The sequence below is a fragment of the Mchenga conophoros genome, linkage group LG4, assembly GCF_057382185.1.
Source record: "Mchenga conophoros isolate Kocher_MC1m ecotype Shallow Benthic linkage group LG4, M_conophoros_male_GT1.1, whole genome shotgun sequence".
Taxonomy (NCBI): domain Eukaryota; kingdom Metazoa; phylum Chordata; class Actinopteri; order Cichliformes; family Cichlidae; genus Mchenga; species Mchenga conophoros.
In genome coordinates, this window is record NC_140529.1 from 1987569 (window position 1) to 2014361 (window position 26793).

At 42.3% G+C, this 26793-nt stretch overlaps 1 protein-coding gene across 2 annotated transcripts in view; it reads left to right on the forward strand.

The window, feature by feature from the left end:
- Positions 1-6593: 6593 nt before the first annotated feature.
- rgs9a (regulator of G protein signaling 9a) overlaps positions 6594-26793 on the forward strand; it is a 46391-nt gene continuing 26191 nt past the window's right edge. The window contains exons 1-9 of one of the 2 annotated variants that reach the window (XM_085269884.1): positions 6594-6803; positions 10344-10440; positions 17879-17929; positions 18552-18658; positions 23435-23486; positions 24471-24529; positions 25044-25120; positions 25347-25428; positions 25541-25603. In XM_085269884.1, coding sequence (XP_085126010.1) covers positions 6735-6803; positions 10344-10440; positions 17879-17929; positions 18552-18658; positions 23435-23486; positions 24471-24529; positions 25044-25120; positions 25347-25428; positions 25541-25603 — 657 coding nt within the window. In that variant the 5' untranslated portion in view covers positions 6594-6734. Of the gene's footprint in view, positions 6804-10343; positions 10441-16441; positions 17209-17878; positions 17930-18551; positions 18659-23434; positions 23487-24470; positions 24530-25043; positions 25121-25346; positions 25429-25540; positions 25604-26793 lie in introns of those variants that run through there. The other variant, XM_085269885.1, reaches the window with a different exon arrangement.

Here is a 26793-nt window from a genome sequence, read left to right on the forward strand (position 1 = left end):
ACTTTGTCTAAGGTGTATTTCTGGGATTTCACACAACCCAGGATTCAAATCCTGGGTTGTTTGGCTCTCGGCGAAGGCAGTCACACTTTTCTCCTCCTTCCCCTTATCTTCCCTGCTTAGCCTCTTGTGTCCTTGTCTTGTCTCGTGTGCATTACTTTCCCTGGAACACTCTCTCACAGTCTGTTCTCTAAACCTAAAAGAGAATTATGGATTTGATCAACTGGTCTCTGAATGCTATTTACACCCTTTTCTCAACAAGAAGTCTGGGCTCGGGAGAGCCCGAGTGCCCCGGAGAGACTTTCGTGTACACGATGGATGGGTGGCAGAAATGGAGGATCGTGTGCCTGGCAGGACTGTGGATCGAGGACGCTGAAGATATCTACCTATTTGGAACCATGATAACAGGGTTCTTGCTGATCGGAGCTGGCTTGGCCCTGGCTTATCGGAGAATTAAGGAAGCGGAACCGGCTGTTCAAACCCCCACAAGGCTGCCCGCTGGGATTGAAACGATGGGACGAGGTGCGGCTTCTCAGAAAGGACTCACTGAAGGCAGCATGGTTAAGAGCTTGGAGACACTTACGGCTGCAGTGAAGGCTCAGAATAACACCTCTGAGCGTATGTATGTTGGATTACATCAGAGAAGAAACCACTCGGAACAACTCTGGGCGGAAGCTGGATTGAAATTCTCATGAGTCTTTGCAAAAGAAAAATCACCATCATAATGCGGATACCCCTTCGGCGCCAGCTGTGGGCCCAAGGCTGGAGCCGATCAACAACTCCCTGATAACGACTGTGTTGAGTCTGTTCCTTCCCACTCTATGCAAGGCCACCTGGGTTGGCTGGTAGACTGTTTACTTAGCCTGGCAGGGCGGAGGACACTGTCTCAGCTGAACTCTGGACACGCACACACATACATTTACACTGATAAGCACTCACACATCCCCCTCCCCTTCCAATGCCTTCGATGCTTGTTGCCTCCTGGGAACACGAGGCAGGTCTGGGCCCCCGCTGGAGAGACGGCGCAGTGGCAGGATGGCTGCTGTGTTGCCTGGGATTACTCATCACCCCCTACCCAACCCTGTTGCTGGTCACGTGCTCCATAATGTTGTACTGTGGACATTTTCTGTGCTTTCTGTGCAGAGGAGTTTTTTGTTTCCTGTTCTCATGCTTGTCCTCCTGTAGCCCAGCATGAGTAGAGGTCTCTTTTTTTCCTCTTGTACTTTCCCATTGTAGTGTACATTTCAGTAATGCAATCGTTCTCTGACTTGTATCCCCATGATGTCTGTGTCGTGTGTGTATGGTCGGGGGGCGGGTTCATTCCACTGCAGGGCAACCTGCATGTGGCGAATAAAATTTGAACTTGAACTTGAAATCACGAGTACATAATGGGCTTGGATTTACAACATTATGAATGAAATGTGCTTTATTTGGAAGCTGCCGGCCCCGCCCCTTTTGACAGGTTGTGTGTGAGACTTTAAATCATCAAACTGTAAATTATAAAATTTAAATTGTTATTGATCCTTTACCCCGAGTCCTAAAGTGTAGATTTATTTTCTTACTCTTCTTATATTTGTTGTTTGTTTACTTGCACCGCTGTAACTGCTGCCTCGTCGTCTCGTCTCTCTATATGCTGGACTGTCTGTAGCGGAGATGACAATAAAGTTTACTTTGACTTCAGCAGCGCGCAGGCGCACCGAGGGCTCTCGCGCTCACTTTATAGAATTTCGAAAAAACATGGGTGCAAATTATAAGTCTGTATGATGTCTGGTGTTTTCGTGTTTGTTGGTTTGTTTTTATTTTGCGAGTTGGTTATTAGACGCTGCTCCAGCCAGCCAGAGAATCCCCCGCCGCCCCGCGCTCTCCTCCCTGCGCCGCAAGCAGCAGGCGCACCTCGCAAACGGAGGGCGTCCTTACTCGCAGCAAATGGGCGATAGAAAACCGATCGGTGCCTGTGACATTCCCAATACGCGGTGGCTGATGTCGGGGCAGCATGAGTACGAGCATTTTTTTGCCGCCCCCCCCCCCCCCCCCCCCCCCCACCACGATGCCGCTCTGGGGAACCTGATCTCACTGATTCTGATCCGTCGGCACTTTGTGTTTGGGTCATTCTTACTATTCGGTGCCATTTGAGTCCTAATGACATAATATGGTATATTTAGTGTAAAACTTGTCTAATGCTTATTTCTAAACCATTTTCTTGTATGTTTAACCCCCCTCTACCATAGAACACATTGATATATACACAGGATAAATACATTAAAAGTAAATTACTTTTATTTTAGCACAAGTCACTAAAGTACTATGTCCCCAGTCATGCTCGACTTCAGTTACAAATATAACTTAAAAAAAAAAAAAAATCTAAATTTTTCATCATTTCTGGATTGGCTTATTTCTAATGTTCCTCATCAAATGTTCTTTTTTATTATTAATGCATGTTTAATACTTAAAATCTTTAAAAAATGTTGTGTCCCTGAATCAACTGTCACCCCTGTTACTCTGATAAGAATTCCATAGAACACATCACCTGATTATTCTTTTAGTCACATGACACTCCCGGATGTAACATATTTTGGAGGGAAAACTTTCAAGAAGAAGACGAGTAAGTACCACTCTTTAATCAACCCTTTTTTCAATGTTTTAGCAAGATTTTGTAATGTGGCAAAGCATAACACGTCCAACCTGTTACGCTTATTAATAGTGGAAACAATTTTTTTTTTGTAATTTTTATAATATGGCTAATAAACATGTTAAAAATGGTTCTTAGTGGTCACCATGTACTAGCTTGTTGTTCATCATACTAGTAGTAATGGCTAAGTTTAGCATAAAATCTCCCCCCTGTTACCGTCACCCCTGTTATTGCTATGCACTGTAACATGAAATTTCCTTGCAGATTTTAAAAAGGGACATTGTAGCTTTTAGAAAATGTAAATATTACTATAACTGTGTATTCAAAACAGTTATTAATAGAAAATTGAATGTCCTGTAACAGGGTGGACATTTGGCACGTCATGGGTAAAGACTTTGATTTTAAAAAATATTATAATATAATATCCTTAGCTGGACCAATACATTTTTCTTATAGGTTGAAAATCCCTCTTTTAGATGAAATGTTAAAATAATTCAAAATTTTGTATTTTTTGATGAAGAGTGATCACACTGAAATGGCACCGAATAGTAGGAATGACTCGTTTACGTCTTTGTGCAGAAGCCGTGTTCCTGCTCTCATTTACTGTTCTAGCTGTTTGGTGGTTGTTGAAATTTAGTGAGGTTTAACGTGAGATTCTGGCATTTCAGGGAAAAAAAAAATAAACAATTGATTCAGGATTTTAATGAATCGATATCACGTTATCCAAGCCAGAATCGATTTTAATCGACAATCAAAACCCGCCCCTAGTAACTGTGTAATCATGCTTATGTGCATCTGGATGACACAAACTAGTGTGTGGCGCTTCACTTTTTAATAAACTAAAAGACAGAAATCAGATGATAGGATCTGTAGTGTTGTTTATTTATATTATGGTGCTTATCATTCCTGATATTTATTACTGTGTGCATACTTTATTAGAAGAGAGGAGAAAAAATCTCTTCCTTGCTGGTTCCATCGAAGAAGAAATGCTCAAGAAACTATGTAGGACGTATGTAATCCAATTCCACAACACAATGTGATCGGGGGAATCAGCTGTGTTTTGCTGCCCATTTTATTTCAAATCTGGCGCGAGCCGGCGAGCCACTTCCTGAATCAGTCACGTGGTACGGACTGCCCGCGAGGCCTCGAACGTCACTGCATACGTAATCAAAGCAAGCCTCGATACGCGCTTCACAAAAACTCCCCCGAGATTACCCGACACGGACATCGAAGCTTCGACACACAGGACACATCAGTGTGGTATTGCAGTCTAGGACGACTGCTCGGTCTACCAGCAGCTCATGTTTGGCCCCTCTGGTGTTTCTGCCTATCCCTTTCTATGCCCCGCTCATGTATTGAGAGCCATGTGCCTGTTCATCTTAGCCTCTATGGTGCCATTAAGACATTTAAAAAACAATCCTAAAATGTAGGATAGTGTAGCCAGTGGAGTGAAATTAAAATGGGGTAATGTGGTCAAACTTTTTTGTTCCAGTTAAAAGACGTGCTGCGGCATTTTGCACAACCTGCAGGCACCTAATGGACGCATCACTAACCCCACAATACAGTGTGTTACAATAATCCAGCCTAGATGTAACAAAGGCATGGATTACTGATAGGTTTATGCTACAAACCTATTCGCTGGAACGTTCAAGACAATTTACTACACAGCAAAAAGCAAGACACAAGTCACCATAGTTCTCTGGGTCACTCATGCATGAGGGAGACCTGCCTGGAGCCAAGTGTCGTTCCACCCACTTGACCTCCGTCAGACTCTCAGCCAGCTTCCCCATAGCACTCCTTTTATTGTGGTTACATGAATATGCATCGGTTCATTAACATATGACGTTTCTTATAGGGACACACGTGGACAAAGAGTACCTTGTCTGTGTGTGTCGTGTGTGGGATTATAGTATTATCTTATGCCATGTTATTCCCCTAATTAAAGATTGTGAAGTTATTATGTAGTTTTAGTTTGCATTATTCTACTGAATACGTGGGATTCTGTGTGTGTGTGTGTGTGTGTGTGTATGTATGTGTGTGTGTGTGTGTGTATGTATGTGTGTGTGTGTGTATGTATGTGTGTGTGTGTATGTATGTGTGTGTGTGTGTGTGTGTGTGTGTGTGTGTGGAGGGGGGGTCAAGATGTGACCCCATGAAGACTCCCCAAAGCTGGTGCCAGGAGTCTAGCGGTACATCTGAACAAAAGGCCCTTACACTCAAACAGGTATACGTGTGTTTGCTATACCATATATCAGCAAGAGAAGATACGACCTCTCCTAGCAGGTGTGTGATCTATGCCAGAACACTCTGAAGAGTGAACGCACCCCCCTCTTCATGCTACACAGAGTTGTTATGAGACATTCTTTCAATATGCCATCAACTATATACTTCTAACCACAAATGATTACATGTTTCTCAATACAAATGACAATAATAAAATATAAACCCAACAATTACTGTCTCAAAAAGCTGTTTCGATAAGACGGGCTTTAATTTGGTTAATTGCCTCAAATGAAAAAAGCGAGATCGTACAGCAGCTCTGACCTGGCTTTCAAGTTTAAGATCTGCCTCCATTTTAACTCCCAGATCAGTGATGACTGGTTCAACATACTGTGCCAGCGAACCAAGATCTATAGTAGTGGCCTGCTCATTACACAGATCTGGTCCTGTTGGATCTGCCTTTGATACTGTGGGTCACAGGATCATGATAACCAGACTCAAGAACCTGTTTGGGATTACTGGTGTTGTTTCAAATGGTTCATGCCATATTTATCTGAACGATCTCAAGTGATGATCAACAGTTTTGCCTTGTGAGGTACCTCAGGGATCTGTCCTGGGTCCAATTCTCTTTATGCTTTATATATTCCGCCTAGGCCAAATTATTAGGCGCTACAATGATATCTCCTACCATCTCTATGCTGATGACATTCAGTTATACTGTTCTTTAAAGTCTCTGAGTTTCATAAATTGTTTAGTTTGAGTAACTGCCTGACAGAAATTAAGCAATTGTTAAATGACAGCTTCCTCCAGCTAAACTCTGATAAAACAGAAACTCTAATTGTTGCTCCAGACCATGGTCTCAGAAATCAGGCAGCATATCAGCTTCTTAGAGCCTTCTGTTAAATCGAGCCTCAGAAACCTCGGTGTCATGTTTGACAGCTCGATGTGGCTCGATTCTAAGCAGCTGGTCCGAAACTTTTTTTTATCATCTAAGGAATATTTCAAAACTGGGACTAATGGTGTCAAAGTGGAGATGATTATTCATGCTTTTATTTCTTCCCGTCTGGATTATTGCAATGGTCTTTTTATTTGTTTTAACAAATCAGCTTTAAATTGTCTTCAGACTCTGCAGCATGACTTTTAACAGGCACCAACACAAGAGCTCATATCACTCCAGTTTTAGCCTCCCTTCACTGGTTGCCTGTAAGTTTTAGGTTTCATTTTAAAATTTTAGTTCTAACCTTCATGGCCCTACATGGTCAAGTACATATCTGACCTGCTGAAACCGCGTTCATCTTCCCGAGCTCTGAGGTCATCAGGTCAGAGTCTGCTGGCGGCCCCACACACTCTATTTAAACTCGTGGTGGTCGGGCCTTTCAGACAGCAGCACCATGGCTGTGGATTCTCTGACACTGTTTTTACACCGACTCCATCGATTCTTTTAAAAAACAGCTGAAGACATTTTATATAGACAAGCTTTCAACTAATTTGTTGTTTTTATGTTGTATTTTGCTGTTTTACATTGTACATGTTGTATTTTCATTCTTTGCTTTGTGAAGCACTTTGTGAAAAGCACTATATAAATACATTTTACTTACTTACAGCCATTACCACTGTACCCTGAGACACAGCATCGATCTTGACTCTTGTCAGTCTGAGCCAGGCCTTTCTCTGTAATTGCCTTGGGTGAGAGAAAAAGCTTACAGCTGACTGGAGGATTAATCCATCCTTAGCCTCCGGTCTTACAGTCTCCTCACAGACGCTACCTCTGTTCACTGCAGGCATGCATTTGCCTGTCAGCAACTAAACCTGTTCTAACTGGGACATTTCATACCAGGATTTGATTTGATTGCTTTACATCTGATTCGCTCGTCATTCATCTGCAAAAATGACTATCAGAACAGCGCGCCCAAACCGGGCACAACATTTCCAGCCCCGTTTGTATTGCCTCAAAAAGGTGGGTCAATAGCATTTCTGTTATAGCATTATTATGTATTCCTTTTGTAATATATTTTGATTATCCATCATTCTTTAATAATTAAAGGCTTTTTCACGTTAGGTTCTAGATTTCTATATAAACTGCTTTGGTGAAAAAGGAAAAATACAAAGCACGCGAGCTGCAGTAACCTTGTTTTCCTACCCCCTGTTCTTAAGATTATATAAAGATTTTTCTGTTGCATGCAGTATCTAAGGGATACCCATGCATTTGCATGAGATTTAAACATGATTGGTTTGCCAGCATAAGAGGCTTGCTGAAGCTAATCTTTTAGTCCACCTAAAAGCTAATTAATGTTATTGTTTGGCAGCATGGTGTCACTGCAGTCTAAAGCATCTGAACAACCTTATTGTTATGCACTTCAGATAAAAATATTAACTTTCAAACAATTCATTGGCACAATGAAGCAAAGACACAGGAATAAGATAAACAAAGAAGTATTCCAGTATTAACCTAACTAATCAGATTCTTTATAAAGTAGGCCTGGTGTTTTACAGTATGAACGCTATTCTGACCCAGTTTACTACTATTCCAATTTTAAAAAACTCTGAAAGAGAGGGGCTGAGCTGTCAACTGATCAACACTTGGTGGTGAGTTGGATCAGGTGGCGGGGGGCGGTGCTGGACAGACCTGTCACACCTAAACGTATAGTGAGGGTGCGCTGGGAACAGTGGTCCGTGAGATCTTTAACACACACCTCCAGCAAAGCTTCAACAGCATTCTGAGGGAGACTGGGGACATTGAGTCCCAGTCCGGTCTTTAAGTCTAACGTCGTTAGCCATGTCTGGGCCCAAAGTCAAACGATCATTGCAGCATTACTGAGAGTTGAAAAACTCTTTAAATTCTTTCATCTTTCATAAAATGATCAGTGTGGCTGCTCTACCAGGTGTACCAATTAAGTTTAACATCCAGGCATCCATGAAGACGGAATTTATGACATTTAACGGAGTTAGAAGTTAGCAGGAAGTTACAGCTCTGCTATCACTTCCAACATAAATGAAGACAGAAAACTAAACAGCAGTGACGTCTGCAGGGTTACTGAAGTTGGACTAGCTGGTAGATAATGATGTGCTACGTCATCGCTAGCGCGACAAAGCTATGTTAGCATAACATAAATAGTAAAGCTGGAGGACGAATGCTAATGAACGGAGGACTTTTTTCCACTCGATAAAAGTTAATGTGAGCGTTCCCGATAGTTAGGGACAAATGCAATCACATGGCAGGATGCTGTAAACTTCAGTCAGGAGAACAACTGAGATAATCCATCCACAGTACGAGGTTAGTCAGTAATATACTGCTGCATGGACTGTAGTTACATAGGAAGGGTTTAAAAACTGAGCTTTAAAATGATTAGCGGTAATAAAAACCGAGAGAAGCCGACAGTGAACACTGACTGTTTTTAGTGTCTTTTTTAAAAACCGGATAGAGATCGACAGACTACGTGACTTGTGTGCGTTGCATTGTGGGTACAAGTGGCAGCAAAATCAAAACACTGCATCAAGCGCTAGCATTTCCAGCACCGGTAACCATTCATTCTGCTGTTTTAATCCCTACTTGCATTTTATTTGCCCCAAAAACAGTTATGTACAAAACGAAGAAGAACACGGCAGGTCCGTACAAAGACAGACTTGACGAAAAGGCAAAAAAAAAGTACGAGGAAAAACAACAAAGTAATGAAAGGGTTTGGCCCATACGAGCATACAGAGTGGACTGAAGACATTAGCGTGCTGCCCCCACCTTCATCACGCTCATATTTATAATTATATGTTCCTAAGTGTGAGTGCATACACTCATGAAGTGTTTGGTAACTTCAGATCCCTGCAACAAGCCCAGTTCCAGTTTACCGATGGATGGGTACAGGACACTGACATGTTCTGAGTAGCCAGATATGTAGGTGGACACCAGGTTTTATTCTAAGTGAAGGGCAACCCTTCAAAAAATGGACAGAGCAGTGGAGTAGCCAAGCGAAAAGAACAATATAAAACTCGATTACTAAAATATCATTTATTTCACTTTTTTTTTAAACAGTTAAAAACACCCCAGGCCACTTAGAACACACAGTCAAAACAACACTGAAAGTCCACTGGCGTCAGCCACAGCATTAAAATCCACCAAAATTGGACAAAGAAAACCCAGCGACATCCCCGGCCGTTGTGTCTGTCTCTTTGCATGGAAGAGAGAGGGGGCAGCGATAGTGACCGTTCTTTCCAGTGAAAGGGATTTCTTGTAGCAAGCTAGTACCTACAATCCTTTGTGGTTTTACCCTGGAAATGACGTCACATTTTCGAACTCTATAGACCATGTTCAGCATCTCCATTGCCTGAAGCTGCTGCACTGAGCTGCGGCTGCAGGAGTGTTGGTAACTGTTGTGGTGGTAACCCCCGAACCAAATGGAGGTGAAGGGAGCCAGCAGACTGAAGAAGAAAGCCTATCGGGCTTGGTTAGCTTGTAGGACTTCGGAGAAAGCTTATAGGTACCGACTGGCCAAGCAGCATGCGGCAATGGCTAAAGCAAAAACTCGGGTGTGGAAGGAGTTCAGGGAGGCCATGGAAAAAGATTTTTGGACTGCCTTGCAGAGATTCTGGCAAATCATCAGGCGACTCAAGAGGGGAAAGCGGCGCTGTACCTGCATTATGTATATTGCAGGTGGAGCACTGCTGAACATTGAACATTGTCATGCAGTGGAAGGAATACTTCGAGGACCTCCTTAATCCCACTGGAGGAAGCAGAGTCTGGGGATGAGGGGGACGACTCGTCCATCTTTGGGGGTGAGGTCTCTGAGGCTGCTAAACAACTCCCTGGCAGAGGCTCCTGTGGAGGGTGAGGTGCACCCCCTGAGTTCCTGAAGGCTCTGCATGTTGTATTGCTGTCTTGTTGACACACCTCTACAAGGTTGCATGGAGGTCAGGGGCAGTACCTTCCGTCCTGGTCATGGAACACTGGACCAGCTCTTTATCCTCTCGAGGATACTTGAGTGTGCATAGGAGTTTGCCCAACCAATCTAGATGTGCTTTGTGGACTTGAAGAAGGCATTTGACCGTGTTCGGGGTGTCATGTGTGAGGTGCTTCAGAAGTATGGGGTGTTGCCGGCAATAAGTCAGACCTGTTTCCGGTTGGTGATGGGCTCTGCCTTTGTCACCGATTCTGTTCGTAAGTTTTATGGACAGAATTTCTAGATGCAGCCAAGTAGCAGAAGGTTTCCTCTTGGTGGTCAGAAAATCTCATCTCTGGTTTTTGGATGATGTGGCTCTGTTGGCTTCATCAGGTGATGGCCCCCAGGTCGCACTGGAACAGTTCGCAGCTGAGTGTGAAGTGATGGGAATGAGGATCAACACCTCCAAATCTGAGGCCATGGTTCTCAGCTGGAAAAGGGTGGAGTGCCCTGGGCACTCCTGCCCCAAGTGGGAGAGTTTAAGTATCTCGACGACAGTGACAGCCTCCAAAGGCTGTGTCTCTTTTGTCCTCTTTATATTAATCTTTTTCATTCACCTCTGTTTTCAGCTGGAGTCGATTTTGCTAGAAATGCAGGACACAAAAAGTGGAGTTAAAGGTACAGAGCAGAAGCTCAATATCACTACCATCCCACATGTCATTGCTGGTGAGTGTGACACACACACACACACACACACACACACACACACACACACACACACACACACACACACACACACACACACACAATAGAAATAAAACTGAATGAAATTAAACTCAAACATTTCTAGCATTTTTAACTGGTACATGATGCAGGAGGTAGAGCAGGTCATCAACTAATCAGAAGGTTGGTGGATCAAACCCTGGCCTCTCAGAGTGCTTAGAGTAGAGTAGAGTAGAGCACTATATAAAAACCAGTCAAGACTATTTTGTATGACTTTTGACATATATTTTTTGAATACCTGCATTCATGCATTTATTTCTTTTACTTCTGGACTGGATCAGCATTCCCCAAAATCTTCCTGAAAGCCTTCTGTTGATCCAAAAATACCAGAGTAAAGATTGAGATTTATATATTTTGCAAGCATATGTTAATAATCACTGTATGTGTTATAATGTCCATGCAAAGTTTGGCTCTGATTTTCCCATTAGTTGAGGAGATGATGGGGTAGGTTACATACATTATACTAAGGTAACTGCATGTCATTGACCTTTCTACTCTTGCCCATAGTTTATCTTTTGTCCTGTTCATTGGGTTGTTGTTTTTTGTTGTGTTTTTTTTGTGTCCCGTTTGGATCTTTAGCCATCAGAATTGTTGTCTTAAGGCCAAGAAAGATGCCAAGCGGATTTATTTTACCAAGTGGATCATCATGGCCTTGCCATATTGGTCCATTTGATTGACCTTTATTATAATTATGAATTTATTTTATTTTCAGTTGCTACAAACGGGACAGACATGACTGGGGGATAGGACAGGGAGAAAGAATGAAAGGAAGAGAGGGAGAGAAAGAAAACCAGAGGGGAGAAGAGACGGTGAGAAGGGGGGGGGAAGAAAGAAAGAACAACAAACAAAACACCTGGGTCACCTGTATGGAGAAAAAAAACAGAAGAGAAAGCAAACAACAAAAGAGCAACATAAAAACAGCACCATCACAATAAACTAGCTAGCAGTAGATAACAGTAGATGCTAAATAATAAACGATATTGTGCAGCACGCAAGACAGACAGCGCACAATGTGCTTTGAGGCAGCAGCCAAGAAAGCTGTAGTCCGCGTCTGTGAATACCCGTGTGAACACCTGTGTGTACACCTGTGTGGATCAGCATGCTTGTATTCCAAAGGTTTCTCCATGTAACGATCTGCTAGGGAGTGTGGGGAGCCACAGCCCCGTCCCCCAGGGTATGAAGCAGGTATGGAGGAGATCCAGGCCCCAGAGTACAAGGACCCGAGGAGGACCACCAAACGGGGGGGGGGGGGGGAACCGTGCCACCCTCCTGGGAAGAGCTGAGTAGAGCCCCAAAGGAGAGGTCGCCCCGCAGCTACGGAGCAGAGGCCAGAGGGGGTTGCAGTGGTGTGCCCGCGGGCTCTGCCGGCAGCCAGCTGTGCTAGAGAGGACCGAGCTTCAGGCCCAGAGGTCTGAGGGCATCCCATCCCCCGGAAGGAGCCCAGCCGGGCCACAGGCGCCCGGCCCCGCCAATCGGCCACCAGGAGTGAGCCGGTACATACATGAGCGCCCAGCCCCAGACGACAAGGACCACCAACACACCAACGTCTGAGGGCATCAGCCACCGGCAGAGAGTGTGGTGAGGGGAGATAGGCCTCCGTACTTTAGAGGGCCTGAGATGTACCCAGAGAGGTTGAGTCTAAGACCCAACCTGACATATAGACACAGACGAACAGGCACACGCGGACACAGACGTGCATTCCCACCCCCATATGCACAACCAAATACTCGGCACTCACCCGACATGTAGACAGACACAAATAGACACTGCACAGACAGTCGCACTCCCCAAACATACTCTATATCCCAGGTCCAGGTACCCCCGCCCCCAGAGGGGCAAGCCGCACCTAGACCCAGGAGATGTAACCCTTCTCTCTGGGGTGGAGGCAAGCGGACCACCTCCTTATCTGCAGTAGCAGGGAGGCCCCGCATCCCAGACCCCAGTCTGACAGCCAGCACCTCCTCCCAGCCCCCCAGCCCTGACGGCTAACAGAACCGGGGTGAGTGAAGACCCCAAACCTCCCTACGCCCGCTCATATGTCGTGTTGCTGTGTGCTGTTCTAAAGTGCATTTAAAACTCAGGAGAGCATGGTTCCTGCTTCCTCTCAGAGAGCAGCACGGCTCTTCCCGAAAACCCTCAGTGTCTAAATGCATTTAAAATTGAGGGTAGGGCACCAGCGCCAGAGGTGGGTTGGAGTACACCGACCATCCTCTGGATACTGTAAAACGTGCCCACCCCCAAGGCCCTATATGTGTGTCTTATGTGAGAGTGTGAGTAATGTGGATGTCTAGGTTGCAGAATAAAATTGAGGCACAGGCGGCCAGAAGGGGACAGAGGGGGAGTGCCTCCCCTGCACCCTGGTGACATACCTGCACCCCAAGCCCTGTGTGGGTGGGTGGGTGTGGTGGAGCGGGAATAGGGAGGCAGCTGAGGATGGGGAGGGAAGAAAGGGAGGGGCAAGCGGCCCCTCCCTGGGGCCAGCTCCCCCGCTGACCCCAGTAGGCACCCCCACACTCTGGAACCCACCAGGGCAAGGGGGCCCAGGCCCATCCGGACCGGGGCCCGCAGCAGCAGCACCGCCCAGCCCCACAGCCCACCCGACTCCACCCCAGAGAAAACTGCACCCACCCCCATCATCCAATCATCTCCCAAACTACACAAGACAATAGACACCCAGGTTGAGTTCATTCTCCACCTCTCCTATATCTCTCCCCCACCTGCAGAGTGAGCTCCTGTAGTGAGGAGACCACCTGCAAAGATATAACAACCTCCCCACCAGTTAGAGAGCCCCCTAGTTGGGCCAATGCACCAGAGGTCCCCTGCATTGGGGCTGAGCCCCCCTGCACCCACCCGCCCACTGCTCCGGCGACACAACAGCCAGGACCCAAGCCCCCAAGGCCCGGCCAGCACCCCAGACCGGGGGGCGGAGCACCCCCAGACCCCCAAGCCTCCACGCCTGTCCCGGACCCTCCCAGGGGCAGCCAGGCTACCAGGCCAGTAACCAACGTCCGCCAGCACAGACCCTCCCCCATCTCCGCTGTACGCAGCCACAAGGAAAACACCATCCAAGAGCCCCAGAGCCCCTAACCAGGTCATGGCCACATCCCCCAGGTTAGTCCCTCTAGGGAAACGTCCCTAGGGACTCCCCAGACACCCTAAGGCCGTCCCTACCCCCATATCAACCACAATAGCGAAGGCAGGACCAAACCATGACCCCCCCACCCCCACTAGGTGATGAAGCCGATCAAAGGAGCCCAAAGGGATTGATCAAATGTGATGGCAGAGGTTGTATCAAGACTAATGTGATCTATTAGATGGTTTTTATATTGGTTAGAATTAAGATTATTTTTATTTTTCCAGTTAATGAGGACCATTTTCTTGGCAATGCATAGGGCCGTAAAAACAACGTGGGCTGTGTTTATTTCTGCAGTGACCTCATCCAAGTTGCCCAGCAAGCACACTAAAGGCTGGAATGTTACATTTCAGACACTTTGATAAGTCTTCACATATCTCACGCCAGAATTTCTGAACTGGTGGACAGAACCAAAGAGCGTGGATGTAATTGTCCGGTGTATTTGCTGTGCAGTGTGAGCAGTTGTTGGAAGGCGTATAGCCCATCTTGAACATCCTATGACCAGTATAGTGCACTCTGTGTAATATTTTGTATTGTATTAATTGCAAACTGGGATTTCTGATCCATTGAAAGGTTTTTAAGCATATCTGAGACCAAAGGATTGGGTCTAAGTTGATTGATAAATCTTGGGTTGTTTTTGTGTGGTCGGTCTGAGCTCGTTGTCTTCACCTTACAGTGCACCTTGAACTAACTGTTACTGTGAACTGGTGCTATGTATAAAAAACAACCAAGTGAATAAAAACATATAATTCTGTAAATGGCATTAAATAAATGTTTCAAATTGATTTAAAATACCACAAACTGATACAGAACAATAAAGTTTTAAGTAGAAAAAGAACAAATAATTCTCATAGTTTTGGTTTTTTCACTAAAGCCTACCTGTTATTTCTGAAGCTAAATGCTCCTGTTTATTGAACCTTCATACTTTGTCCTGTCCGATGTGCTAGACCACAAGGTGACAGTGCGTTTACCTCTCAGGTATTTAATCTGTACAGCCTCACTGGATTATTTAAAACTTTGCTGCCTAAGCTGCTCGGCTAGTAGCTAAATAAAGCAGTCATTATTGGATGATATCTGTGCAGTGCTCTAAGAACCAAAGTGACTTTTTAATCTGGACTAAGGCCTGGAAGGGAAATTTGAGCAGCCATCCATTTGACCCAAGTATTCTGCCAGCACTTACAGTACATAAATGATGTGTTATAACCAGAGGTATTCCATCAGGAGGGTGTAGGTGTTGGTAGCTGTAGCTGGCTGCTGCCCACATAGCAGCAGCAGCAGCAGCCCGCTGTGTGGGCCCGGATCCAGCCCACACACTGTGCTTACACATGGCCCACATACCGCACAGAATGACGGCCTTTTGGTGGCCCACACATGGGCCAGCACAAGGCCAGCTGCTGGCCCTGTGCTGGCCCAGAACAGTTTCAGCTCTGGCCCCAGATGTCAGCCTGATGTGAACCTTAATCAAGCCATGTAATAACAACATGTAGAGCAAAAGTAACATGACGAAACTCTGCTCAGACAGTGAATGAACTGATTCTTCTATAGCACTTTTCTACTCTCCCAGATTACTCAAAGTGCTCTATACAAAATGCCACATTCACCCAACCACACACTTTATCTAAACTGAGTGCTTCCTAACTTTATTCATAGTCTTGACTTGCAGACTGGAGGAGCCAGGGATCAAACCACTAACCTTCCGATCAGTAGGTGACCTGCTCTGCCTCCTGAGCTACAGCCACCCGGTGGTAAACATGAGTAAACCCTCACTAGGTTTTGGATAAAGTGTACACTCACAAACCTGTCAAACCTGCATTTGAAACATTGATTACCATAGCTGTATTGCCAGACCTGGCCCACATCTGGTTGACATACCCTGCCATGCCAGAAGTCATGGCAGGGTATGTCATGTCTGCTATGTGGGTATTGCAGCATAACTAAGGGAGGATTCAGGGTCACCTGGTCCAGCCCTAACTATATGCTTTAGCAAAAAGGAAAGTTTGAAGCCTAATCTTAAAAGTAGAGATAGTGTCTGTCTCCTGAATCCAAACTGGAACAATGAATAAAAGTCAGCCTGGTAAAGATAAGCAGAAGCTGCTTGTTGTGAGGCAGCAGTGCTAACCACCGTGCTTCCCGCTGTGTAATCTATTACTGTAAATGTTATTAAGAAATGATCAGACTAAAGAAGGGTTTCAGAGTTTACTGTTACATGTTCTGTTTTTATGTGATGATGTGTTGAGCAGGCTCACTGATAGTTTGAGAAATGCCTGATTCCTGTCTCATACTAGATGAAATGCACGGCTGTCATTTCCAGCACCTGCATGCATGTTAAAATGACCTACTATGATTATTGTATCTGATAGAGATGGCACGATACCACTTTTTTATGTCCGATACCGATACCGATATCATAAATTTGGATATCTGCCGATACCGATATGAATCCGATATAGTGTTTTTTAATCAACAAAACTGTTTTTTTAAATATCTTGCTGCATTTTGTATAAGTTCATACTCAAGTTTAAAACAACAACTACACTAAAGCTATTCTGTTATACCTGTATACAAAAAAAATATTTCATAGTTCAGCAATACTGATCAATCTAATAAACTTAAACCTACACCATCCTCCCTATTCTGGTATTTTAAAGAGTACTTAGCGTAAATATTAAGCAACCTAACTAATAGGGTTCCAACTCCCAGCAACAACAAAAATAAATAAATAAAAAATAGGGAACCACCCCTCACGCTCCACCTCATGATGCTTAATCGACGTAATCAACCTTAATTTGATGCAGTGTGAAAAAAAAATGCACAGAAATCAATTATTTTTCAAGAAATATTAAATAGATTCAACATCTTTCTTCAACAAAATTGCAGACTGCACAGATGGTACCTTCCCAAAGGAAAAAGTACTATAGCTTACTAGGGTATATATATTAGACTTAATAGTCACTATATACAGTAACTGACTTCTATTCATTTTACATCAAATTAAAACTTTGGGTGTCAGATAATTATTTATTAAAAGCTAGACATTTTAAATGAGAATAAGAAAGAAAAGTATGTCTTTGTGCCCCCTTTTCCCTGTTAATGCCCTATCGGCCCCCCTGGCTAAACTTTGCTAGATCCGCCCCTGCACAGTTACCAGCCGTCAGCTGTAGAAAAAGATCCTCGAGTAGAAAGTAATATTAAATAAATTCTAACAACAGCTGATCAAGCTTAAACGTGCTGCTGTTGTTCAGCCGCTGGTTTCCTCTTTCTGGCGCAAAGTGGGCCAAAAACAAAGACGGACTCGCAACAGAAAAGCCGATCAGCTGATTTAAGCAGTTTCACGATTGAAGTAGCAGCCGGAGAGCGAGAGGCAGTCGCTCGTTAAGATTAACGCAGGAATGCTTTACAAACATTCAGAGATGGACTTACACACTTGCTTTACTTCTCTCGGGATAACTTTGTCGGAGATGAAATGCCGGGTTGCTAGCGAAGCTCCACATGCTATCCAGACCACCGACAGGTCCCGCATGCCACAGCCGCTCTATCACGTGATGCATACTGCTCCGACGTGCTAACGTCGTTCTGAGGTGAGTTACGGCGTGTTGCAAGTTTTGTGAGGTGCTTTCGTGATATTTAATGGATCGGATTACATTTTTTATTTTTCTCCGATATCTGATCCAGTAATTTAGGTCAGTATCGGACCGATACCGATACGTAATATCGGATCGGTCCATCTCTAGTATCTGAGCCTATATAAGGCTGTGTGCCAGGTTCTGAAATAAAATAAAACTGTATCTGGTGGTTGGTATGACTCGGGGTGATGATTCATTTAAACTAACATACTAATCATGCTGTAACCATGTCTGTGTAAGACATTATTAAAGGAATGTAACCTAATGTTTATAGTCCACATTTAACACTTTGGAACAGCTGAGCTATTTGGTTCTTTCTTTGTGAATTTCTATTCTTAAGTTGTTTCTATCTTCTGGTTTTTGCTGATAAAGCAAGAATCATGTCAGCATCTGCTTCTTTCTGAACAGGATTTCCAAATGAACCTCCAGTGTACTCGTGTTTCTGGCTTTCATTAAAATTATTTGGGATGAAATTATTTTCTTTTTGCTCTTTTTGATTTTGAACCCATTCTTTCAAAGGATTTAATTTTGGTTTCCACTGACCAACAAATGACACAACATAAACACAAAGACGTGTGATTTAAATGTTCTTGATTCTGATCAGTATATCTGTGTCTCCACACAGGTAATGACACAATTGCTTGGATTAGCAACAAAATGAAGACCACTACAGAAGGTACGATCAAAGCTCTTTTTCCAAATGTACTGCAGCCCTGCACTTCGACACATTAAATCATTGCACACACCATTTACCAGAGTTACTATACTTTTATTTCTTTTTGCCTTTTTGCTTTTACTTCAGTGTAGTTTCACTTAGTTTCCATTGTGAGTTTGCTCATTTCAAGTTAGTTTTTATTTTCTGAAATGTTTTCTTTCAGCCAGTTTTAGTGTTTATCAATTATTAATGTATGGATTTGGAAAAATCAGTACAAGTTTGTTTGTTTGTTTAAAAAAAACAAACAAAACTAAAGAACTTTTTGAAAGCAGCGGACAAACAAAGTGGAGTTGGCATTTCCTTCCTGTGTTTGCGTGGGTTCCCTCTGGGTGCTGGGCTTCCTCCCACAGTTCAGACATGCAGTTAGTGGGGTTAGGTTAATTGGTAACTCACCCATAGGTGTGAATGTGAGTGTGAACGGTGTCTGTGTCTGTGTGTTAGCCCCGCGATAGACTGTCACCCTGCCTCTCGCCCTATAATAGCTGGGATATTACCTCTGTATTATGAGTTTATATTTAACAGAACACCAGCCAAATGTTGTTTGAACTGGTTTTATTTTCTTTCTTTCCTGCCTTTGTTCCAGAGGCTCAGGCCTTTGGCACCATGTTGGTAGCTTATGGTTACATCTACCCGCTGCAGAACCATAAGAAGCTGGTCATGTGCAACGACAGCAGCCTGTACCGTTTCCAGGTAAATGTTTGCTTCACCTTTGCTACATGTGATAAGAGTCCGAGTCACACTGTCCCATCGTAGGTAAAGCATGTGAAGGAGTTTATATGGAATTTGTCAGAAGTTACACGTGAGAAAAAAACATAATCTGAGCAAATCATTTCATTCTGTGGGTGCAGGTATTTATTAGCAATGACATTCGTTGTGCATAAATTCAACAACCTGTGAGCATAGAACTCAGACGCAGTCCTGCTGACGCGTCTGTGCGCACACAGGTTGGAAAGGGGGATCAGTCAATCAACAAATGAATTAAATAAATACATCATTAAATAATGAATTAAATGTTTTATAAATTAATTAAATAAACACAAAAATAATTAATTAAAAGCCCATTTGTTTAATTTTTGGTTTAATGACTTAATTAAGTATTTAATTAATCATTTAATGATGTATTAATTGAATCCATGCTGGCACTCCTGGCCCTGCAGCTGTGTTCATAAATGTATTTTATCTGTCAGCCGATCGAGTCAAAATCATTGCTTTGGTCTGGTTGCTGTTCTTGTAATGGTACCAACACAGCCTACACACAATCGTTTGGACATGTGTGGACCCAAACGATGCCTAACCTTTTGAAACACCCTGTTTGTCTGTCACCCATACACTGTCAACATGTTTTAGCCAAGAATGTCCTGGCTTAATCTTCAAATATATGTGGATGGAGCGCAGAGTGAAGGCAAAGGACCAACAAGTGCTCAGCATCTCTGAACTCCTTCCAGACTGTTGGAAACCATTTCAGGAGACGACCTCATGAAGCTCATGGAGACGCCGAGAGAGCAAAGCAAAGAATCTGAAATATCAAACTTGTTTGGAGTTATTTCCCACGTTTTTGTTCACTACATATTTCCACGTGTTCATTCATAGTTTTGATGGCTTCAGTGAGAATCTACAATATAATAAATAAATAAATAAATAGTCGTGAAAATAAAGAAAAAACAAACCTTTGATTGGTAGTGTATGTAAAATAGTTTGCAGTCAACATGAATAATGCTGGGTCCATGGCTGCAGTATATTACTGATGCTCATCAAGCCAACACAAAGACTTCGAGGCTGCTATTTTAACCATTTTCTGGAGAATTGATCGGTCAACAGGCAATGATTTCATGCCTGTTAATCTCTAATCTGGATCCTGTAACCTGCTCCAGAGTAGGTTAGGTTTGCAGCGTAAGTTACCATGGCAATGTACTTTGGCAAGAAGGGTTCAGGGTTCTCACGGTGGTGATACAGAACCCAGGGTTAACCTCGACGTTTCCTGGATAAGTAAACTCGTGCTTCATAGTACAGGCCTCAGACTAACTGGACAGGAAACTTTGAAAGATGTGCTAGCACTCACGCACGCTCTGCATGATTATAACCAAACACACAAACAACATAACAGGTGGAACCACTTCCTTGACTGATATCAGCTATTGCATGAAAACGTGATTCATGGTGCCGCACGTCCTTCAGCAAAGGGAAACTGAAAATACCCATATAGATCCTCCAATCAGAGTACAGATTTGTATGATGAGCAAGATGTTGAATCATCTGGAATCCCTTGATGTCTTCATGCCTTCAGATTTTGCCTTGTTTAGACCTGAGGGGGGACTTGGATGAGGGGTTGTCCTCTGGCTCCTCCAAGGAAACTGTTTTTCAGCCTGATACCAGGCAGAAAACGTTCCCTCTGAGCCTGGAGGAAAAGGATAGAAACACACACACTACTAGTCAAGAGTTTTAGAACACCCCAATTTTCCAGTTTGTTATTGAAAGTTATGCAGTTTAATGTCTCTTTGCATTCTTAAATGAAAGTGTAGTACAAATAAAGAGTTAAAAAAGATGGAATCAGTTTATAGACCAAAATGTATTTTAAACTTTGATTCATCAAAGTCGCACCTTTGGCAGATATACCAGCTGAACACAGCCGTGTCATTCTTTCTGCAATAGAAATCTTCTCCCATATCTGGAGCAGAAGTTCCCATAAATGTGGACCTTCTGGTTGCTTTGCTTTCACTCTTCTGTCCAGTTCAAACCAGCTCGTTGGGTTTAAGTCTGGAGACTGTTGGTTGGTAATTTTTTATTTCAACATGTGAACAATATACAGGTACCTTTATAAAAGAAAATAAGAAAGAAAAAAAACTTTACAAAATACATACAAAAAAACGTTCTGATTAATTTACATGTTGAAAGGGAAGAAGTAAACACTTATTTAATCCCACCCCTTTGCCATAAATCATCAGTTAATATTTAATCAGCTTCATTACTGGTATCATTTGTAATAAAAATAGTGAACAGATTTCTGATATACTATAAACTATAATATCACATCATGAGTTTGTTTGTTTTTAAATAGAGACATTCACTTAATTTAAATATTTTCCTTTTCTTTATAGTTGGAGAAGATCATATTTTTATAACTCTTTTTGAACAGTTTTATGTTTGGACATTGCTTTAATTCCATATTCAGGCTGTTCCACAGTTTCACTCCATGCACAGAAACACAAAAGACTTTTCCTGTAGTACGTACCTTCCCTGTTTTGAAGTTACAAAAACCCCTTAAATTATAACTTCCTTCTTTCAAAACAAACATACTCTGAATATTTCCTGGCAGTTCTTTATTTTTTGCTTTGAATAGAATTTGTGCTGTTTGGAATTTCACTAGATCGACTGTAAAAATAGTGAGTTTGTATGTTCCTGTAACCTGCAGTGTGGATGATTCGAATTGCTTTTTTTTGAAGAGTAAAAAGTGAATGTAATGTGGTTTTATAGTTATTGCCCCAGACCTCTGCACAATAGCTTAAGTATGGTGAAACCAGTGAACAGTAGAGAATATGAAGTGATGTTCTGTCGAATACCTGTTTTGCCTTGTTTAGTATTGCAATGCTTTGTGATACTTTGGAATGAATATATCTTACGTGAGCTCTCCAGTTAAGTTTTTCATCTATTATTACCCCCAGAAATTTATTTTCACTGACTCTTTCAATATCAACACCATTTATTTGAATCTTTGCATTTGTATTTAAACTACTATTTCCAAATAACATAAGTTTAGATTTATTCAAATTTAATGATAATTTGTTTTTATCAAGCCAGAACTTCACTTTACTTATTTCATATCCTCCAATAAATTCTGCAGATCATCACCAGAGCAGAAGATGTTTGTCTGGTCAGCAAAGAGAACCACTTTTAATGCTTTGGACACTTTACAGATGTCGTTAATGTTGAAGACTTTTGGACCCAAAACTGACCCACAAGCAATGTGCATACATAAGGAGCAACCATCATTTAATTTCACAAACTGCTTCCTGTCACCTAAATAACTTCGGACCCAATCTAAAGCGACCCCTCTGACACCATAATGTTCCAGTTTTCTTATTAATATATCATGATCTATAGAGTCAAATGCCTTTGTCAAGTCTCTGAATAACCCAGCCACATGTTGCTTTTTGTCTGTGGAGTTTGTGATGTACTCTATTGAATCTAATAGTGCCGATGATGTTGATCTGCTTGATCTGAATCCGTACTGACTCTCGGTGAGTAGTTTATGTTTATCTATAAATTTTTCCAGTCAGTTTTTAAACAGTTTTTCAAGAACTTTTGAGAATTGAGGTAGTAAAGAGACTGTGCTGGACACTCCATGTTTTCAAGCTCACCATCTTGTTCTTTTTTCCTGAGGTAGTTCTGGCATAGCTTGGATTTATGTTTTGGATGAACCCTTGACCAACTAGACACATACCAGAGGGTCCTGCATGGTGCTGCAGGATGCTGTGGTAGCTGTTTTGGTTCAGGGAGCCTCTCACTCTGTACAAGTCACCGACCCTGGATCCAGCAAACAGCCTCAGACCATCACACTTCCCCCTCCATGTTTGATAGTTGATGCCACACACTGTGGAACCGTCCTTTCACCTACTTGACGGCAAAGATCCTGCATGAGTTCAAATGTTGATCCATGAGTCCATAATACCTTCTTCCAGTCTTCAGCAGTCCAATGGTGGTGTTTCATGGCCCAGCCAGGCCTCTTTGTCCTATTCTGAAGTCTGGCTTTCTTGCTGCAACTCATCCTGTCAAACCTGCAGCTTGAAGTTTTCTCTTCACAGCTGAAACTGAGACTATTAAGCTGCTTGAAGCTGATGTCCTGTGAGCCACCATCACACAAGCTGCTAACTCTCAGAAACTTGTCCTCTGGTTCACTCGTGTCTTTGGGTCTGCAGACCTCTTCCTGTCACAGTTTGTTTCTGAGCCTTTGATGGTGAAGGAAACTGGACTCACTGACACCTTGACTGACTGTCAAGGTGTTGACTGATTCTCGTTTTTGTTTTTAAGTCCTGAAACGTTTCATCCTTTTCTACAACAGACTGATGGGACAGCAGTGCAGAGACTTGCCTCCAGCATTAAAGTAAACCACAGTTGGTTTTTCAGCAGACACGTGTGTGATGACTTCACGTGCTCATCCATCCTGAGTTCTACACACATTGTTGTGCGACTGAGAATAAACTCCTGTGAAATGAAATGATTTGCTTGCACTATGTTTTTATGACATAAAATAATTCTGTGCTGACCATGTCTGTGTGTGTGGGCTGTTTTATGTTGGCAAACGATTCATTAAACCAAAGCAAAGAGTGTGGGTACAGGTAAAGGTCAGGGAAGGACATGAGCTTTCTTTAGACTGTTTGCTGTAATTTAGTTGTTTCAGTAATGTCCAGAAACATTTTAAATAAACATTGAAAGCAGACATATAACTGGTTTCATTTTCAATGTTTTCAGACTCCTTACTTCTGGCCAACACAGAAATGGGTCCCAGACGACTCTGATTATGGTGGGTATCCTGTGATATGAACTTACCTGCACTTTGTTTCTACAGGAACCTGCAGGCGGTGTCATACCTCAGTCACCATATATTAAACATTTACAGTGGGATGCAAAGATTTGGGCAGCCTTGTTAATAGTCATTATTTTCCTGTATAAATCGATGGTTGTTACAATAAAAAATGTCAGTTAAATATATCATATAGGAGACACACACAGAGTGATATTTGAGAAGTGAAATTAAGTTTATTGGATTTACAGAAAGTGTGCAACAATAAATAAATTCAGAGAACGACTGGTAGGAGTATTAATGGATACAACTCACTTAAACTAACAATAAAACTTGACTGTCTGTTTGTAGGTAAATATATTTAAGTTGAATTAATTGACAAAAGTTTTGTATTTAAATTTCTTCCCCCACAAAGATAAGTAAAAACGTTCTCGCCTGATCTTCTCAGAAACAAAGCCTGATCTTTTTCAAAGAAAAAGCCTCCCACGATGCACTCGGCAAACAGCGTTAATATTTTCAGCGTTAAACATTTCCTCAAATAAGAAGTGGAACACCTGAGAGCTGGTCCACAAAGGCAGCCCAGGAGAAACAAGCCTGTGTTGAGTCAGTGTGCCAACATCATGTCAGAGCTGTGCTGCAGCGGTCGCACAGTGGTTTTCTGCAGCATGGAAACACTGGGCTAATTTTATGACATCGTAGGATCGAATCATTTGAAATCATTCATGTGAGTTAAAGCTGCTAATGAACCACTTTGCTTCCATACCTTTAATATAGCAACAGTATGAAGCAGTAACCTGGAGGACATAGAAACAACTATGAAATTAACGGGATTTCTATTAAACAAACACATTTAAACCAGTAAATTATAAAGAAAATAATGTTGTTCATAGAAAGACTGGTTTTGTTTATTGTAGCTAATAATCTGATGAATAAAATTTACTTTTTGTGTTTTGACTGTGTTTTTATTTGGTTTTGTGGTTTTAGCCATTTACCTGGCAAAGCGGAACATCCGGAAGAAGGGCGTGTTGGAACCATATGAACAGGTAGACAATGTGTCTGCTTCTAGATGTGTAATGAGTAGCACAGTCATTATTCCATTATTAACTGGAATACATTAAGTCTACTGGTCTTCAACTCAATAAGGCTTCTCAGATTTAAGCTGGGAGATTTAAGTTGAGGGCTGATGTCACAGAATGATACTGACACAAACCAACAGTGCAATTTTGGATCTTCTTGTTTCACTGTTTTTCTATTTGAAGCAGCAGGAATGAAATGGTGATGAAGTATTCATTCACAAGACATTTAACTTTTCAAACGTCACTGGCCCCATAGCTTCTGCCTCGGTTGTGCCACAGTGGCTCCTTTTACTCTGTGGGCCCTCTTTCTGTCTTTTTGATGCTCCTCTTCACCTTTCTGTTTCTCTGGCGTCTCACCGATCAGAGGCTCTTTCATCTCCTGGTTATAACAAGAATGCAGTCAGCACGTGCTGATTAAACTCTTAAACTAAAAGGGATTTTCACCTTGCTGCTCCATGCTGTGTGTTTGTGTTTCAAACAGGCACATTACAATCACCTCCATGAATGGCTGAACCACAAATGGGATTTCATTGTGATGCAAGCAGCTGAACAGTATAAGTAAGTGACACTATCACAGCTCGTAATGTATAATGCCCGCTGCCACCACAGATGCTGGTTTTTGAGACTATTTCTTAAAGTGCAGTTTGCTGCAGCGTGGTCACTAATGTACAGTGATTGGTCCTGATGCTGTGACGGGTCTTGTAGGCACTTCTGTTGTTTGGTTTTAGGTTTTCACAGATGATTTCCTCTTAATACCCCACTTACCTGCTTGTACATGTGTCAGGGCTGGCAAAGAGAGGAAGAAGCCAGATCGCGTGGTGTTTGACTGCCAGGAGAGGGCGTACTGGATGGTGAACAGGCCTCCGGTCAGTCTTTCAAACTCTGTGCTGTCTACATGTTTTAATCTCATTTATAATCATGATCTGTAATTGTATTATTTAGACTGTATCTATCTTGAATGATGTTCTGTGTGTCCAGCGTTGTGCTCACAGTGCCATGGACTGTGGTCCAGAGAGGCTCATTGACCCAAACACAGATGAGGTGAAAGGTCAGTAAACATAGAAACCCACAAACAGGTGTGGAGCAACGACAGTGTTACATGATTACATGAACTTAAAATCCTTTTTCTGGAGACGCAGTCTGACCTTATGAAGCACTGTATGAGTGAAAAATGGTTTGTAAATGCCATTTAAATACCATGATACTGTAAATACTCTAAATACTGTAAATACCCATTTAAATACCATGATACTGTAAATACTCTAAATACTGTAAATACTCTAAATACTGTAAATACCCATTTAAATACCATGATACTGTAAATACTCTAAATACTGTAAATACCCATTTAAATACCATGATACTGTAAATACTCTAAATACTGTAAATGCCATTTAAATACCATGATACTGTAAATACTGTAAATACTGTAAATACCATTTAAATACCATGATACTGTAAATACTCTAAATACTGTAAATGCCATTTAAATACCATGATACTGTAAATACTGTAAATACTGTAAATAGCCATTTAAATACCATGATACTGTAAATACTCTAAATACTGTAAATACTGTAAATACTGTAAATACCCATTTAAATACCATGATACTGTAAATACTCTAAATACTGTAAATACTCTAAATACTGTAAATACCCATTTAAATACCATGATACTGTAAATACTCTAAATACTGTAAATACCCATTTAAATACCATGATACTGTAAATACTCTAAATACTGTAAATGCCATTTAAATACCATGATACTGTAAATACTGTAAATACTTGTTACACCCCGGCCTAGGCAACCGGGGTGCAACGCAGGAAAATAAAAATAAGGAAAATAAAAATAAGGTAAAAACACACGAGAAAAAACTAATACGGGTTTCCACAAAAATCATCCCAAAACGAAAGTATCGACCACCATTTTCTTTAAAGCAAAATATGATATTTATTTACATCATTTACAACGGGGGGGAAGAAGAACGCGACATGACATACTGAAACACAAGGCTTAAATACATAGAAGGAGCAATCAGGGAATGGACCACAGGAGGGAAACACAGCTGGGGCAAATTAGAACTGACGAGACAAGGAAACGTAAACTGAACACACTAAAATAACACAGACTTTCAAAGTAAAGTAGGAAACACATAACAGTCACGCAAAAACAACACATTACCAACGCCAAATCGTCAATCCCGGAGGAGCACCTAGACACTCAAA